At 52.6% G+C, this 17,437-nt stretch overlaps 1 protein-coding gene across 6 annotated transcripts in view; it reads left to right on the top strand.

Annotated features, from left to right (window-relative positions):
- The window catches only part of NFATC2 (nuclear factor of activated T cells 2), a 99,034-nt gene that overhangs the window by 9,480 nt on the left and 72,117 nt on the right, over nucleotides 1-17,437 (top strand). The window contains exons 3-4 of one of the 6 annotated variants that reach the window (XM_052683420.1): nucleotides 928-1,484; nucleotides 16,894-17,388. In XM_052683420.1, coding sequence (XP_052539380.1) covers nucleotides 16,907-17,388 — 482 coding nt within the window. In that variant the 5' untranslated portion in view covers nucleotides 928-1,484; nucleotides 16,894-16,906. Of the gene's footprint in view, nucleotides 1-927; nucleotides 1,485-8,536; nucleotides 9,183-16,376; nucleotides 17,389-17,437 lie in introns of those variants that run through there. The other 5 variants (XM_052683419.1, XM_052683416.1, XM_052683418.1 and 2 more) reach the window with 5 other exon arrangements.

Genomic DNA, 17,437 nt, shown 5'->3' with positions numbered 1-17,437 from the left:
TTCCCTGGCCTGCCTGCAGTTGCTAGCCTGCAAGACAACAAACTAGAGAAGCAGAAAGTTTGATTGTGATACCTCCTTCGAGTCGATTTTGGGACTGAGAGAGTGAAAAATGGAAACGGCGCGCGGGTGCCAGGCAGCCCTCTGCGCTGCGCCGGCCAAGTCCCGCTGCAGTGACTCACTCCCCGCTGCTGCCCAGGGCTCCAGCTGACCCCGGCAGCCACCCCGGCTCGCAGCGCGGCGCGGTGGGGCTGAGCGCTGCTGTCCTTCCTGGAGCTCAGGATCGCTTCTGGGGAGAAACACCCGCGAGCCCAGGCGCATGCAGGCTCTGCACCAGCACAGAACGAAGAGGCAGATGCTCATTAACGTGGCAGTGAAAACTATCTGTTGTAGGCAGCACATGGCTCGCAACATCTTTGACTTTATTTTCCTGTTTTCTTTTGCTTTATTTTCCTGTTTATACATAGTACGTGTAAACACACCCGCGTTGTCTTGGTTTCAGAGGCTTCCTTGGCTATTTCTTTCTTGCTGAGCTCCACGTGTATCAATGGAAAGCTGTGGGGTTGCTCCTCTCTCTTCTAAATGGATCCAAAAATAGAAGCAGAGAGTTCTGTGAAACGCCACCAAACAAATTAACCCTTATTTCTTTTTTCTTTTCGTCTTCTGCATGAAGAAAGACTTGATGGGTATTAATAGGGTGCTGGCAAATTTAAAAGTCGTAAATATGAGCTTGGGACTCGAGTTCTCTCAATGATTTATTCAAAGGTAAAAGCAGCAGCAGCCCGAGCTCGTCTCTGCTGGGAAGAAGGAAAACTTCTGCACAGAAGCCCCGTTGCTTTGAAAGGCTTTGCAGTGCCTGCGAGTTTTGTTTAAAAAGCACACACTGGGATTTTTAACATCATCCATATTTCTTTCTTTCTCGCTCTCTAGCTTTCTGCTCAACAATTAAGTGCTTGTGCTGCAGACTGAGAAAGCCGCAGAGCTGCCTTGGCTCGGAGCTGGGAGACGTCATGGATTCCTGAGTGTGAAGTTTGCAGGAAAGCCCTCGGTTTGGGAGATGGAGGCGATCCAGGGGTTTCCATGGCACTGGGATAAACAGGAGGAAACAGTGAGGGAATCCCGTTATTTTACAGCATTCAAAGACTATAAACACTCGGAGCAGGGAAGGAAGTGGCCTTTCCCTCTCTAGTAACCCTCATCTCAGAGCAGAGAACTGACTTCACTTCAGGAACAAGCTCAGCCCAGTTCGGATCCCTCTTAGCACCTCCAAACGCTTACAGAGGAGGCAAGCAGGAGGGGTTCCCTCTGTCTGGGCAGCACCGGTCGAACATGGTTTAAAGAAGACTTTTTTCCTCTTCTTTTTTCAACTGATAATTTTTTTTTATTTTTTATTTTTTATTTTTTTTTTTAATTTAAATTCCCGATGCAGAGAGAAACTGCCTGCAGGCTGCTTCGTTACCACCACATCATGAGGTCTATGGATCAAGGTAGGGTCTTGCTGGGGTGCTGTGTGTGTGTGCTGTGTGTCTCTGTGTCTTTCCCCTTCCCAGCGCTCACCCCGCTCACCCCGCGGCCCCGGCGCTCCGTTCTGCCACTGGCAGCGCGGCCGGGTGGGCAGTGGGGTGTCGTGGCAGGAAGGGACCGGACGGGGTTTGGGTTCGGTTTGAAGGCGATACAAAGCTGTCTGGAGAAACCTCCTTTAAACCTCAGCCAGAGAGGCTCTCCTCTTCCAAGCCATCACCCGAGGAGGCTCGCTGTCAAACCTCCGGGCCGCTTAACCCTTCCGCCCCCTGCCCGGGGCTGGATCTCAGGGCTCCGCAGGCGGCTTCCCCGGGTCCGCCGTCGGCGGGGGCGGCGCTGAGCTCGGACGGGCGGCTCCGGGCAGCGCCGCGGGCGGGGGGCGCGGGGGGCCGCGGGCTCGGAGCTCTCCGGGGGCGGCCCCGATCGGGGCGAGTCTGCCCGAGGGCTCCGGAGATTCACGGGGGGACGCACTCCGCTCCCCCGCCCTCGCCGCGGCGTCTCGGTGCCGGTGGAGGGAAGAGTTAAGCGCGGCGATAGGAGGAGTCTGCGCCGCTGTCAGCGCCGGCGCCGGGGTCCGCTCGGTCCCCTAGCCGCCGGCCCGCTTCCGCCGCCGAGATCCCCCCTCTCCCGTCGGGGCGGAGGCCGGGGGCACCGCGGCACGCTCCGGCTTCCCTCGCGACGGCGAGGGCGGCTGCGGGCCCCGGGGGAGGGCGCGGCGCCGGGAGCGGCCGTGCGTGGGGACGCGGGGAGGAACGCGGGGCGGCCCTGCGGGGGCTGCGGCTCTCAGGGAGCGCGACCGCGGGAGCAGCTGTGCCCGGAGCTCCGAGCGGAGCCGGGCGGAGGATGCTCCGCGCTAGGAAAGGCCCCGCAGCCCCGCTCTCGGACGGAACGCGGGGCGCTGGCTGCTTCCCCGGCCCTGCAGCCCCCTGCCCGCTCGGCACCTCACCCCGAGGCCCGGGCGGGGAGGGGTGCGCAGGTGAGTCGCTATTTTTGATAGCGGAGCTGCGCTAGGGGGCAGGAGGTGGAGGATGGAAGCGCTTTTCTGCGGACTCGTTCCATTTTCGATTCCGTCCCGCTCCGCTCCCCGCCGCCGGCTGTGCCTGCTGAGCCCCGCGGCCGCCCCGTGCGGGATCGGGGATGCGCGTGAGGGACGCGGCCGCTTCCATGGGGCTGTGCTGGCAAGGCTCGTAGTGGCGGCTATTTCTTTTTTTTCCCTGCCTTAGCAAGCTCCCCAGGCACCTGCCAAAATACACTCATTAACACACGCACCCAAAAGGGCTCATCCGAGAACTCGGTAGAGCCAATGGAGAGGCGCTGACGGGCTTTGCACCGCCTTAGGATCAGGCCATCACTTTGTCTCCTGGGTCCTCGGTTTTCTCCGGCCACGACTCCTCTCTCCCGAGCACCTCAGCCACTCTTAGTCACTCTCACAACAACCCGGAGAACTTATTTTGCTGCAGAGAAAGAAGGAAGGTGAAAGATGGGATCCTTTTTCTCCTAAGCAACGTCACGCTCTCACCTATAGGGTAACCACCTACCAGGCAGCACTCTGACAGCAGCTGCCGAATGTCTTCTATTATCGTGCGTCCCCACTTTCCCCAGCAGTACCGCAATGCCCTGCAGTCACAAACCGAAGCAAAAAGCACCGACTTGTTTTCCAGATCAAATATCTGAGAGCACAGCAGCCGCTGCAGCAGTGCAGTCACACGGCAGAGCCCGGAGGTGCTCTGGGATTGCACTCCTGGGCCCGGGTGCCTGCTTCTCCTTAGGCAAAGTTCCTGCTCCTGTCAGTGGCACAGCGGCGGTGGGAGTGGATTCTGACAGCAACTCACCGTTGTGTCATTTCTGCTCCCAGCCCGTCCTTAAGGATACAGCTGCTTGAAACTGCTGGGAATAAATAGCACGTGGCACTTTCAGGATCTTGCTCTGGGTCTGGGAGGATTCCTGCACCCACAAAACAGTGCAGGAGTTTCATTAATGTAGGGTGTGTAAGAAAGCGTTAATAATTCTGGGCTCTAGCCCCATTTTACAATTAGAGCTGGCTCAGAGTGGGGAACGAAATCTGTACGTGGCTGTTTGCAAAAGGATGGTGCTGCTCTGGCTGTGCTCCCTTGAGCTTCTGCAAATGTCAGCAGGACACGGACACAGCAGAGGTTTTCATCAGGTGACTGAGTCCCTCTGTCATCCCGTTTTCCCACATTCCTGCTGCTCTGCCTCTCGAGGCAGCCCCTTCCTGCGGGCCAGCACGCGTGGCGAGACGGTTACAGCAGCTCACAGCCAGTGAATCACCTCCGAGTCTCTCTTACAGGGCAGAAATCGCATTCACAGATGGGACACTGACATAATTGGAGCACTCTTTTATAACATTCCAATAGATATTCTAACTGAAATGTTTCATCATTCATTTTTTGGAAACAGCCAAGGATAATAATATCCTAGAGCTTCTTTTCCACTACTGGCTTAATCTATTTTTTTAAACTATGATACGCGCATTCCTTTGGTTTGCACAGCAGACTACAGAACTTAATGGGAACGTGGAGATATGAGCAATTTTTCCATTGTCCTTTCTTGCCAAACCGCTTTAAGCCTGAAATTGGGGGGTAATCTCTCTGACTCAACCTGACCCCAAAATTGAATGGTAGTGTGTGCAAGTGCGTCCCTCACAGGAAGTGCCGGAATATTTCCCCCCTCCACCGCCTCCCGTTCCTTCTTCTCTCCCAGCACTCCCCGCACCTCAGGCTGAGCAGCTCATCCACTGCAGTCTGAGCTCATTTGAAAGCGCTTGGATAAAGTCCACGTGCGAGTCCTGGTTGCCTGCTAAATTTCTGATGCTTGCCACATGGACCGTCAGGACTCTTTGGTTTTTAAGACAGCACAGATTTGTATTTCCTCTGAGTTTCAGCTGCTGAAGTGCAGCATTTTTAACAAACCCTGCCCTACCTCTTTTTCTTTAGAACTGTTTAATAGGAGCGTGCTGCAGTTTTACAGATGTGGCTACACGTCGGGTGGTCCTACCGACAGTTAGCAGTCAGTGCAGTTCTGAGAAGTGTCTGTATCTTTTCTCAGCTCGGAACATCATCCGACGCCCCGCGTTACGGTGCAGGGAATACAATGGGACACTGTAAGGAGAAACTGAAACTTGGAAACTACGTATCAGATCTGCAGCAGATTTAAACACTGGGAGTTACGCTAAGCGCTTTTTGAATCGTAGTTTGTATTGCACTAAAAAGTATTCTTAGCTTTGTTTTTGGATTTCTCGTCCCCAAGTACCCAGGTAGTCCAGCATTCACATACTTCTGAAGTTTATGAAAGCAGAGTGCTGCCAAGGGCAAGCTCTCATCCAACTATGTGGAAAAGGAGTCCTTCCATTCTCCAGTTCCCTGAAATGGCAACACAATGTATTTCCAGTTATGCTCTGTGCGGAGGCTGCTGCAAGTATACGTGGCTGCAATTTTTGTTACTGCTGCCAAGGACAGATTTTGCTTAACTCCTTGAAACACCTTTCTGGCTCATGAGAGCAGAGTTATAGAAAACCAGGAGCTGGTGCTGAGTCCCAGAGCTCCGGTGTGGGCACTGGGAGCCCCGGTGGGGGCTGGGGGCTGCACTGCTTGTGAGAGAACTGGAGGGAGCAAAGATGGAGGAGCTTTGTGGGGAGGAAGTGTTTGTCATGTGGAAAAGATGGAGTTAGGGAAAGCAAGTAGTATTTCTGGTCTTTGCATGCCACATTCTAGCCTTTCTCTCCAGTCTTAATGGAAAACAAGTATTAGGAAGCATTTGTCACATTGTTTGGGTTTTTCCTTTGATTTGGAGTGGCTGGATGCCTTTTCTGAGTGCACATATTGAGCGGAAGAGCCCGCAGACTGCTTCAGCCTTGTAGTTTTCCTGCCTTTTCTTCACTGCAAATTATTAATGGTGCACTGGGTAGTATTTGGAAGTCATGTAGCTGTAACAGCTCAAACATCTTTTCTTAACTGTTGGCCTAAGAATGTGTTTGGGGTTTAAGTTAAACTCAGTCCTCAGAGGTCTCCAAAAACTGCGGCTGTCACTCAATCTGTGTGCTGCAGCTGCTTGCACCCACTGATGGTTGGTTTTGTGTATTTCTACTTAGGCCAGATCTGCACTTTGTGGATTTAGACCACTTCTGCTCAAAATAACACAAGGGTAAGTTCCAGCACGGCCCACAGGGTGCAGCATTATAACTCGCACCTCTGCGCCCTGGAAGCCTGCGGGAGCTGTTATTCCCATATGACCAGTGTCCTCTCGTGCCCTGTGTGCACGCAGAGGGAGCAGGGGAAGCCACGCAGCGCTGTGCCTGGTGGCTGCAGCTCCCTGACATCTGTCAGGTTGTCTGCTGGGCAGAAGAGCCGACTCCTACAAACTGAGCTAATCCCTGCATTTCTCCAACACTTCTCTCATTGCTGTCTTGTCACCCTAATTCCTCGCCAGTGTCAGAATTTATGATTCGATGAATTAGCAGTGAAGCTGTTTCGCATGACATGGTCCTCTTGGAAAGCAAAAGGTACATTTTCCATTTGTGGAGTATTACTAATTCTAGGAGTAGCTAAGGATAACTTAGAAACTTTACATTCTTAATGGGTTGCAGACGAGCTAAGAAACACAGGATGAAGGATTGGATAAAGACTGAGCAGAAGAGGGGGTCATTTCCCCATGCTCTCTGCCAGTCATCCATATCTTAATTTGAAAGGCCAATGTTATCGTTTGTGTCTTTTCTTTTTGTGGCTAATATAAATGATGTTATCCACTCGTGCTCCATGTGTAGTGAGCTGGAAGGCTGACAGCTCCCTTTAGAGCTAAGCCAAGATCAGCAAGTATATTTGGTTTTTCTTACAAATTTCACATAGAACAGCCAATGATAAAAGCTTAGCGCTCCAGCAAATGGTAAGCATCATTTCAGAGCAGATAAATAAATATGCCAATTTAATATATTTTGTTCTTCAAATTTAAACACTGGGGACCAAGCGGAGCCCTCAGACGCGGCAGCCCAGGCTCCCCGCAGGGCCGCTCCCCGCGCACGTTCCTGAGGGCAGGAGCTCAGCCCAGCTGCAGCCTTCTGGGGGGGCCCAGCTCTGGGTCCCAGTAGCCACGACCGCTAATCACCGGCTGCGCAGGCTTCCCTGGCTGCACCCGGCGGCAGCGCAGCCCGCTTCTGGCCAAAGCAGACAGTAAGGAACTCCAGAGCTCGAGGGCCTCGCGTAGCGTTAGGAATCGCCGCAGCAGATGAGGTAGACTTTAACTGTGGTCTCCAGCTGAACCGCAGAGAGACACTGGATCCTTTTCAGCGGAGCGCCGGCAGACCCGCGGCAGGCAGGGAGCCACGCAGGCGGGAGCAGCCGCACACGGCGCAGGAGATGCACGCAGCCCCGGGCTTTGCACGCTGCTTGCACACGTACACGTGTGTGCACACAGCTGCACGCTGAGCTTGTGGAAACCCCGCTCCTTGTTGCTCCTGGCTGCTGGGGGGAGTTCAGACAGCGTGATACGAGCGTGCTGTTGTAGGACTGGGTGTATCACACATTCACGAGAGAAGCAAAAACCATCGCTCTTTGAGTCTCTGCTCAGTTAAATGTGGGCCCGATTGCAGTGACATCCCTCGTTAATCTGGTGGCTGCGAATATGGAATAAGGGCTTCTCTCTATTTAAATCACGCTCCAGTTGTACGCGTGTAGACAGAATACAGCAGTAGGGTTCCTGCTATTTCCAGCTGACCATCTCCTCCTGGAGAGGTCTCAGAATAAACCTCAGCGTGGCAGGACTGCGGGATCACCTGCCCCTCTGGAAGGTTGCTTCCCCTACCCCTAACCACATTCAAGTAAAGAATTAATGTCAGTAAGGCCTGATTTCCCACAGCAGTGCCCTTGCAGTTGCCCTTACTTCCCTCCACAGCAGGGAGCGTCGTGCAGTGTTTGCACTCACCAATAGGTGCCCCTAACGCATCCCGGAGCTGCTGCCATGGCGCTTGCTGAGCGCTCTGCAGAAGCTCAGCAGAGGAACTGATTTTAAATAGTAGGGAAAGTCCAGTTCCGGTGCTGTGAATTGGCAAAAGACAGAGAAAAACAGTGTGATGAGGAGGTCATTCTTTGGCTGCCATATTACTGATAAAGGGGACAGGTTACAAGCCTATGTGCTATTGATGCATTCTGTGATTCTGTGCTGAGATCCTGGTTGATGTGTGCTATGTAAGAGGCTCTCAGTGAGCTTAGCCAACAGCTTGGGGTCAGATTTGTAATGCAATTGATGTTGACCTGCTAACAGGCTTAGCAAATACAAACAGGTTGAAGTGAATGCTAATACACTTTTTAAATGATCTTGGTCCCACTGCCTTTGCCACTCCACTCTGCCCACAGACTGAGAGCATTTTTCAAACCCACAGATCCAATGACAGCAATGTGCACACCAGTAAAGGGGGCTGAACGGACAGGAAAGCGAGGGAACAAAGTCGTCTGACCACAGATGCTGTCAACACACAAATTTAGGATCTCCAGGTGAAGTCACTGCTAGTGGCAGCAGAGGTTGGAGGGCAGCAGGCTGCTGGCAGGCAGGGCCAGGATGCGGGGCAGTGCCTGCAGAAGGTGCAGATGAATGGAGGCAGTGTGGTGGAGGTGGCCGAGGGGCAGTGTGGTCAGTGGGGAATGTGACGGGACCTAGTTGGAGAAATGCTGTTTGTGAGCAGGGTGGGGAAAGAACAGAGGCCTTATGCAGAGCTTCGTGTTTCTATGGGTGTCCCAGTCAAGAGAGGCAGGAGTCCCTGTGAGTGCAGGAGGCGTGTCCAGAAACTGCCTGCTGGTGCTTGCACAGGGATCAGGGAGCACGAGGCATGGGATGCAATGCACCTGGACAAGGCAAGGGCAGCTGGCCTCCTGGAGCTGCTGCAGGCTCCACCAGCATGGCCTGATGCTGGGATGGGAGAGGCTGTATGCACGACACAAAGCCGTGCTCAGCGTGGGGTAAGAGCGCAGAGGGCGGCTCACCCCGTGGGAGCTCAATGAGACTTCCCGAGGTTCCCCATACCACCGCCACCCCCCGCACTGTGCGAGGCTATCGGCATCCCCCACAGCCCTGCGTTTCCCTTTCTCGTTTCACTTCCCCAGCTCCTCCAGCATCCTCCCGCAGCAGCCACCCTTTCCCCGGGGCCGGTGCGGGCCGGGCAGGGCTCCTCCTCCCCGGGGGCGGCTCCGGGCGGCAGGTGGCTGCACGGGAGCAGGAAGCTGCCACCGCTCAGCTCCCGATCCCCCTCGCGTGCGACCGCCGTCGGGGCAGCGGAGTCGGCCTCAGCGACCCCTGGAAGACGTTATTATTTCGGTTCTTTTTTGCCCCTTTTTTCTCCCCTCCTCTTTTTTTTTTTCTTTCTTTTTTTTTTTTTTTTCCCCCTGACTGCTCTCCACTTGCACTTGAAAGGATACCTCAGGTTCCCATCGCCCTTCGGGCTCCTGTCGCAGCAGGCCAGCTCCGGACGAGCCTCCCGCCCCGCCGCTGCCCGCCGGGGGTGGCCACGATGAGCACCGCTGCGCAGTCTGCGGAGCCCGACCCGCAGGACGGGACCCCCGGGCACTGCCCCGGCCCCGGCCCTGCTCGGGACGGCAGCCCACAGGAGGAATTTGATTTCTCTATCCTCTTCGACTACGACTACCTGAAGCCGATCGAAGGTTGGTGAGGAGCCGCCTCGCCCCGACGGGGCCCCGCTGCCGGAGCCGGGCGCTGCCTGCGGCCGCTCGGAGGTCCCCGAGGCGCTGCCGTCCCCCCGCGGGTTCAGCCCTGGACGGGAGCCCGGAGCGCGGCGCAGTGCCCGGTTGGCACCGGCGGGCGGTGGCTGCCCCGAGCCCTGCTGGGTGACCGAGCAGCTGGGGGATGGATTTCTGATTAGTTACAAAAGTGGTGCACGTGGGAACTTGAGCCCAGCGGTGAGAGACGAAGCAGAAGCGCTCGGCTCTGTTGGTCTCCTTGTGAGCGTCGTCATCGTGCTGGCGGGTGTGCTGGGAGCTGGCGCAGGGCAGGAGCACGGCGGCCTGGGGGGGCAGTCAGCTCCTGCTCCGGGTGCAAACGCCGTGCACTTCAGCTTAAAAACAAGAAAAGTCGGTCTGTTCTGCTTCCCCGAGCTGATGCAGGTCTGTGGTTCGACCAGCACTGTGATGTGTTCCCTGGCTTTCTAAATGGTGCTAAAAAGCAGTGCTTCCTATCCCATGAAATACAGGTCTCTGTGAGAAGCAGATGAAGCCAAAAGAGGCAGGATCTGGGGGATGGATTGCCAGGAGGTCGTTTGTAAGACATGTTGGTTGTGGCTCTGCAGAGCTGAGGAGGTGTTTTGTGAGGGCATTTGTGCAAGGAGACCATTAGGCCTGGCTGGGCTGTCCCTAGTGAAATGGAGAGTCCTTATGGAGGTGCTCTTTGCTCACCTGTTCACACACACAAATTGTGCCAGCATGGCAGCTGGGAAGGGTGGGTGATTGCAGCAGATGTACAAAGCTGAGTGTTGTTTCGAGGTTTGATGTAGATCAAACCATACTGAAAGAAATCCGCAATGGGAAGAGGTCAGAGATTTTAATGGAAATACCTTCAATTTCAGTGAAAACTTCAGATACTGGTTTTTGTGGGTTTTTTCTTTTTTTTTTTCACGACTTTTTTTCTTCTGTCAGTACAGATTCCTGCTGTGGGGCATGAAGTGGGAAGTTCCACAGCACATAATAGTGCGTAGGTGGGGGGTAGAAAGTTTTAATCTTCTCAACCGCATAAATGCGGAGCAGTGTATGCTTAGAGTAGAAGTAACTTCCTTCTCGAGCCTGCTTTCTCCCCGTCTGAATGACTGGAAACCATAATTAATAGTAATTTTGTTTGTTCCAAAGATGGAAATCATTAGCATTAAAAAAAAAAAAAATCACAACCATATATACCAGCATTGTAATCTGGAGAGCATTCTCTCTCGCTTTGAAAAGCACCAGGCAAAGTCTGTAAGCAATCCAGTGTACATCCGTGACCTTTCATGTACAAAAGATTAAAGCGTGTTTACACGAGAACAGAAAATGTTCAAATTTTGGGGAAGGGCTTTGTCCACATGCTGGTGGTAAATGATGCTCGTTGTTCATGTGAGATTCTGGCCTCATCTGAACTGCAGTTGGGAAAACAAGTCCTTTCTGTGGAGGATTCAAAATGGGACCAAAACCATAGGAGTGTCTGAGGATCTCAGTGCTGCAGTCTGCATTCAGAGCCCGTCTGAGCGGCCCCGGTTTCCTCCGAGTCTGGGCAGCTCCACCCACCTCGCAGCTCCTGCAATAACAAATCTCTGCAAACACGCTCAAAGTCATCTTTTTTTTTAAAGGGACAACAGCAATCGCGAGGCTCCAGGAGCGGGCTGGGAGAAAAAAGCATTTCTGGTGAATGTTTCAAAGGCTGTGATTTGATAGTATTTGCTTAAGCTTGTGTTTTAAAAGTAGGATCTGTATCACAACTTGTTGTCATGGGAATGCCTGAAATATTCTTACTGAAAGCTGCTGGCGTTCAGGAGTGCTTATGTGTGCCTGAGACAACAGGAACAGGGACTGCTATAAAAGCAACAGGGGAAAAAGAGTCAATAAAAACCCTACGGTCAATATTATTAATATTAGATATTCCTTATTAAGCCAGCTGTTTCCATAAGCAGGAGCCTTGTACCCAGTGCCATTTTCCATGCGCCTTTTCCCATCCTTGCCAGATGTGGTTTAGACATCTGCTGTACTCCCAGGCAGGCAGGATGGGGACAGGGCTGGGGACAGGGCTGGACATGGTGCTGGAACTGTGGGGCAGCTCTGGTGGCTGCCGGGGATTTGTGGCTTCACTTGGACAAGGAAGATGCTTTCTGTCCTGTCAGAGAACCTGTTAGATTCGCTTCCTTCCAAGAGACACGTGGAGGTACTGCTGGTGGCATCCCAAAGTTTATCTTATTTCAATCTCGGGAAGTGCTGAGTGTTCCTCAGAGCATGCAGGCAGGTTCCAGCTCCCTGCGAGAGGCACAGCGGAGCTGAGGAGAGCTTGAGTTTGCTCCTGCACGCGGGGTTCCCACATGAACATGTTCTGATGCACCTTTTTCATGTTGTTGTGCAGCACTCCCATGCTGTCTCTCCACTATGAGAGGCACAGAAAAGAGAAGCCAGATTGCCACTCTGGGTCAGTTCTTGTATTTTTGGTTTGTGCTCACCGTGGATGGGATGATGCACAGGAGGAGAGTTAAACTAGGGTGTCATCTGTTACACCTGAGGTTACTGTGGAGTGATCCTTTGAGTGGTGTTTTGAAATTTAAAATGCAAACAAAACCCACCTTATAATCATGTTCCACGACAACAGGCGAGGGCAGCAGCTGGAAGTTTTCCTCTCAGGACGGAGCCCTGCCTGTAGCCCAGCAGCACTGCTGTTACATGTTGCAGTAAGGATCTACTTAGAGGAAGCGGCTGTGTGCCTATCCTGTATGGAGGGGAAGCAGGGAATGTTGGTAAATGTTACTGTTCTTCTAAATGTTTGTGTGTAGACAGACCAGGGATATTGCCACCTCTCGTAGCTGTCACAACCCGGATAGTCCTTCCTTTCCTCCCCAGTACGAAGCTACCAGAAGGGGAAGAAGGGCTTGCAGCTCGGTGCTGCACCTGGCTCAGTAACACAGGACGCAGTGTTCTGCAGCAGCCCTACAGTAAGGAAACAAATATGCACATGTAGCAGAGAATACCAGATTTCACTCAGGAAACCAACTTCAAGCTTCCAAGCAGTCAGTGTAAATAGCAAAATGCTCAGCTTTGAAAACCTCCACGAGCTTGGCACTGGCCCTTTGCAGTGACAATATGCAGTTTGAAAACTGTTGGACTCTCTTAGAAATAAGTAACTCCATTTAAATCACAGGAGATGCGCTGCTGCAATTGGATGAGGACAAAGCTGTGCTTCTCCCCTGAGCTCCCCCTCCCGCACACAGCTGCTATCCTCGGCTTTTGTTAGGTGATGATTTGTGTAAACCCATTTTGGAATGCAGTTGCTCTGATGAATGGAGCAGTTGCTCTGATGATCTGTTAATCCTTGGTTTCGTGCTAATTGGGAAGGTCGAATTTGGCTGACAGAATGGCTTTGAGGCTGCTGCCTTGTTTTAAAAAAGTAGCAGAGTGGGCCACTGCCACTCCGAATCCACGCACACAGGGACGCAGAAATGCCTCGGGGCCAGCAGGTCCCTTCACTGCGTGTGAAAAGGTGAAATCCTTTGGAACTTCAATCCGTTGATCTTTTTCACCCGTGTTTTAACTCTCCTTAATTGCATCTGATGAGAGCACCTGGGGAGACTGCGGGGCCACGTGCTGAGTAGTTGAGCTGCTGGTAGCAGTCGTGTGTCTGCAGCGTCTGGTGTGCTGTTCAGGTATTGCATAGGACGTGCAGAGCCCTGCTTCCTTTTGCTATTGTGAGAGGAGGAAAGATCGTCTTTTGAACTGTGCGTAAAGACTGCGGGGCAGAGCGGCAGCTCTGGAGTGTCAGCGCGGGCGCAGCGCTGCGGGGCTTGGAGCATCCCGAGCAGGGCTGGGGCTTACTGAGCCTTGGGAGTCCAGAGGGAGTGTGACGGAGTTTGCTGAAGCTGACGGGGTGTGAAGAGGTGCGGTGTTGCTTGGATGTGAAGCTTTCTTTAAACTCCCTTTCAAATGAGAACGTTTTGTTGGTGAATCAATGGGTGATTCAGCAGTAAGAGCAAAGGCTGAGAAGTGCCCAGGGGAGGGGAGGTGGGGAAGCACTGTAATAACGCTTGTGGCGTGGAGGTGCCACAGGAGCTGGGTCGCTCCCTGTGACGTCTGTCCAACTGTGTTCAAAAAGTTGTCTGCAGGAGGAGCCTGGTGTGTATGCTGGGATGCAGGAACGGACGAATCCTTGGAGATGGCAGAACCCGGGGTGCAAAGCTGCACCTTTAGAGTTTCCATATAATGGTTTTAAAGCTACTTTGGTTCTTGAAAAACACCACCGTTGGGTCTCTTGGTCCCAGCAGCCCTCTTGGAGCGGATGTAGTGGCCCCTCACCTCCTGCTGCCTGCCACCTCTGGGCAGGGGTTTGCTGCCCTCTGCTCCTGGGGGCAGCTTTTCCTCCCCACCTCGTGGAGATGTACGGGCACTGCTGCCTCCCTGGGCTGCTGCACGTTCTTACTGGTGCAGCAGAGGGGGAACCTTTCCCTACACCCCGTTTTCTCTCTCCCTGACACTGTTTGGAAGAACAAACCCTGTGCTGTTTTCACACGGGTCTCACAGCTCAGGCTGCTGCTCTGCGCCTTGGCAGTGAGCTGAGAGCAGCCAGCCCTGCTCCTGCTGCGACACAAACAAAAACTACTGATTTCAGTGGCAGAATTCTATTTCTGGAATGCAGCGCTTGCTGCTTTGCCCAGCCGCCCCGTTTCCCTCCCGGTGAAGTCAGAGTGTTGCGCTGTAGCGTCACAGGCGTGGGCAGCAGTGCCTGGGACAGTGACTTCGCCACAGCAATGAAGGCATGCAGGGCCTGGGACTCTCCCAAAAAACCTTCATCCTGCGGGGACTGGAGCCCCGGCGCTGAGCCTCAGCCCCATGCAGCCCCGCTACTGTCTGCAGCCCAGTCCCATCCCGGTGCTGCTGCCTGCTGTATTGATAACTGGATGGTGGGGCAGGGGTGGGGGGTAGAGAAATGTTTTTGCTCTGGGGAAGGCTGTGGGTGTTGTCTGCTTGGCACAGGGTGCCTGCCGTGCTCTCTCCCTGCTAGCAGTGTGAGCAATCTGGCTTTGTGTGGCCACAAAGCACTGCAGTGCTGTGAGGAATGCCGTGTGGAGGCACGGTCGTGTTGCAGCTTGTTGCTGTTCTTAAGTGGGGTTATTGACATCTGGAGCATGGATCTTCCTTGGGAGGGTGAACATGAATGGTGAAAGTGCTCATTTAGACACAGTATTTCTGTGAAAGGCAAAACTAAAGTCATCTGAAGGCTGATTTTTAATGAACAGAAAGAGGGGGAGTTGTTTGCAAGACCTTAAAATTACACGTGCACATCCAAGTATCTTGCTGCTTTCCTCATACCCTCCAGTGCCAATCTCAACACACCAGCTTCAGAGCTTGGCACGAGCTGTGAGGAGCTGCAGTGCTGTCCCTGCTGCGTGTTGCCCAGCAGCTGTGGCACAGATAAGGAGCGGATGTGTGGGGCAGCTGCTGCTGGAGCTGTGGGGAGCAGGGCGGCCCTGATCTTTGGCTGAAGCTGCGAGTACTGGTGGTGGTGTGAATCTCATTTCAAGCCTCGCCTTTTTGGTGCTGATTTTGCTTTATTGCAGCAATTTAAATCTGAATTATTCTTCTGCAAGCAGTGGGAGTGATGTTTTTGTGACAGCCAAGAGGTGCGCTGCTCTACTGAGCCCTACGGGGGGGTGAGCCACACCAATATCTGGGTATGATGCAACAGAATCTGGGTGATGTGAGTGACACGGGAATTCCCACAAGTGAGATAATGTGCAAAGATGTGTGCTGCTCCAAGTTCAGCTACTTGTTGCTTTTTCCCTCCCCCCCCCCAAGATCGATGGGCCAGGATTAAGTGCCAGAAGGAACCTTAAAAGCTCTGCAAACTGGGCTTCCCAGTCATCTCTGGTTCCGTCCCATGTAGATTCTTTGTGTGGCTGGGGTTGGTTGGCTGGTTGGTGTTTTTCAATAAACACTATGCTCAGCAGTTCCTGTGAAATTGCTCTTTAAACAGAGTTTTCTCCAGATTGTGCAAAACATTCAGCACAAAAAGCAGCAGCAGTCCATGCTGAGACTCTGTCTTCATTTGCACGCTCTTCAGGCTGAGTTAATTTTACCAAAAGTTCCTCCCAGAGCTGATGAGTCCCATACTTGGGAAATGCTGTCACTTTGGAGGAGAAAATGGGGTTCATCATCAAAAAGTAAAGGTGGCTTTGAACTTTTCCTTACATTCACTACAAACCCATCTGTGGAGGTTTTTGCTTTTGTGTTCAGAGGAATTCAGTAGTGAAAACTAACAGAAAACCCCTGAAATTAAATCACAGTTGCTGTGTGTGGAAGCATCACTATGGGCTTCTCAGCTTCTCTGCTTTTGCACAAAGTGCAGTTGTGTCCGGCCTGGCTCTGCACTCAATGTACTGCTCATGGGAAAAGCTCCCTTGTGTAGGGTGGGAGGTGGAGATGTTGGAGCTGTTTTTCGAATACTTCAGTGAGGCACTCCTTGTGTGGCACACGTCCTGATTTCTGATCACCCGGTGCTTTCCTGTGCTAAACTTGTCACTAAAACTCATTGTGGTGATATGGACCCAAACAAGTGGCTTTTTAATTAAGAACTTAAACTCAGCATTGGTTTCATGAAGCCTTTTTTTTTTTTTTTTTTTTTTACTGGGATTTGATGCGTAAGAAATATTTTTCTCTCCATTGAAAGCTGTTCCTCAACATTTTGGTTTTATATAGGCTTACTTGGAAGAGGTTTCATGATGAGACGGTCTCGCTCCAGCTCATACCTGATAAAGGTTGACCAGAATCACCATGCCCCCATTGGTGCTGATGGCTATAGTTGTCCAAATGAATAGGAAGGCCAGCAGAGAGCTGATGTGCTGTGTACCCCTCCAGATGACCCCTCTAGCTCAGGGCTCGGGTCGTGGGAGCCCACAGGGCAGCGTGGAGGTGCTGGCAGTGCTTCTGTCCGTGCCTCATCTGCTCTTGAGCTTCCCTGGCTGATAATCCAGTACTTTTCACAAGTATTAATTGCAGTTAAAAATAACTAAACAAATATTTACCTAATATCTGATCACAAGCAGTATATAAATATGCATATTTTTAATCTGCGATTGCTCAGCTTCTGTAATAATATTTATAGTCTTAAAGAGACCCTTCTTTTTCCAGAAGAACCGACTCCACATAAAACCAACAGCCCACCCTCTGGAGTTGCATACGCTCATGATGTCCTGGACTGTGGCCTCAAGCCATGCCCCCTGCCTTTTCCTAGCCTTTCTGCAGATCCCATGGGCAGATATGGACAGCCAGATAGCATAGGGACAGCACCTACACACCCTGCGAGCGCCGCAGGGGCCTCTGCTCCGAGTCCTAGGATTGAAATTACTTCATATCCTGAACTGATTAATTCAGGGGGTCCCTTCCGCAGCAGAGACACCGATGTTCTTTTGGTAGAACATCAGTCAAACTCAGCTACCACTAGCCCAAGGGTTACCCTGCCCGTCCCTGGCTTTGAGGGCTACAGAGAACCACTGTGTCTGAGCCCAGCTAGTAGCGGCTCTTCTGCAAGTTTCATTTCAGAGACAAATTTATCTCCTTGCACATCACCATGTGTTTCACCAAATAATGGTCCTAGTGATGACCTTTGTCCGCAGTTTCAAAACATCCATACTCATTATTCTCCTAGAACCTCTCCAATAATGTCACCACGAACAAGCATCACGGAGGAAACCTGCTTGGGACAACATTCACCATCACCACGTCCCAACTCAAGGTCTTCATCACCAGGTGCAAAACGGAGGTACTCTTGCACTCAGCAGCCTTCCACCTCTCCACGACAGTCAAGGACCCCCTCTCCACAGTCCTCTCCGCGCATCCCCCTGAGGGAAGACAGCTCTACGCTTACTTACACGCAGTTGTCCAGCGCTCCTCTTTCCATGGATGCTATGAACAGCCTTCCTACAGATCCTTCCTGTGGTGTTCCCACCAAAATTTGGAAAACCAGCCCTGACCCTTCATCAATGCCTTCCCACAAAAACAGCATTCCGTGCCACGTCTTTCAGACTGTTGACTTCCACGGGCCCTGCGAGCAGGAGGACAGGAGAAACTCAGCGCCAGAATCGATTCTGTTGGTTCCTCCGTCCTGGACAAAGCAACTGATGCCAGCAATACCTATCTGCAGGTATGTAACGCTTCTCGTGGTTGTGGGTTCTCCGATGGTATAATGCCCT

Source organism: Tympanuchus pallidicinctus, unplaced genomic scaffold (genome assembly GCF_026119805.1).
Source record: "Tympanuchus pallidicinctus isolate F22 unplaced genomic scaffold, pur_lepc_1.0 scaffold20, whole genome shotgun sequence".
NCBI classification, from domain to species: Eukaryota; Metazoa; Chordata; class Aves; order Galliformes; family Phasianidae; genus Tympanuchus; species Tympanuchus pallidicinctus.
Note: the sequence above shows the minus strand (reverse complement) of the source record. Positions and strands in the feature narration are given on the sequence as shown.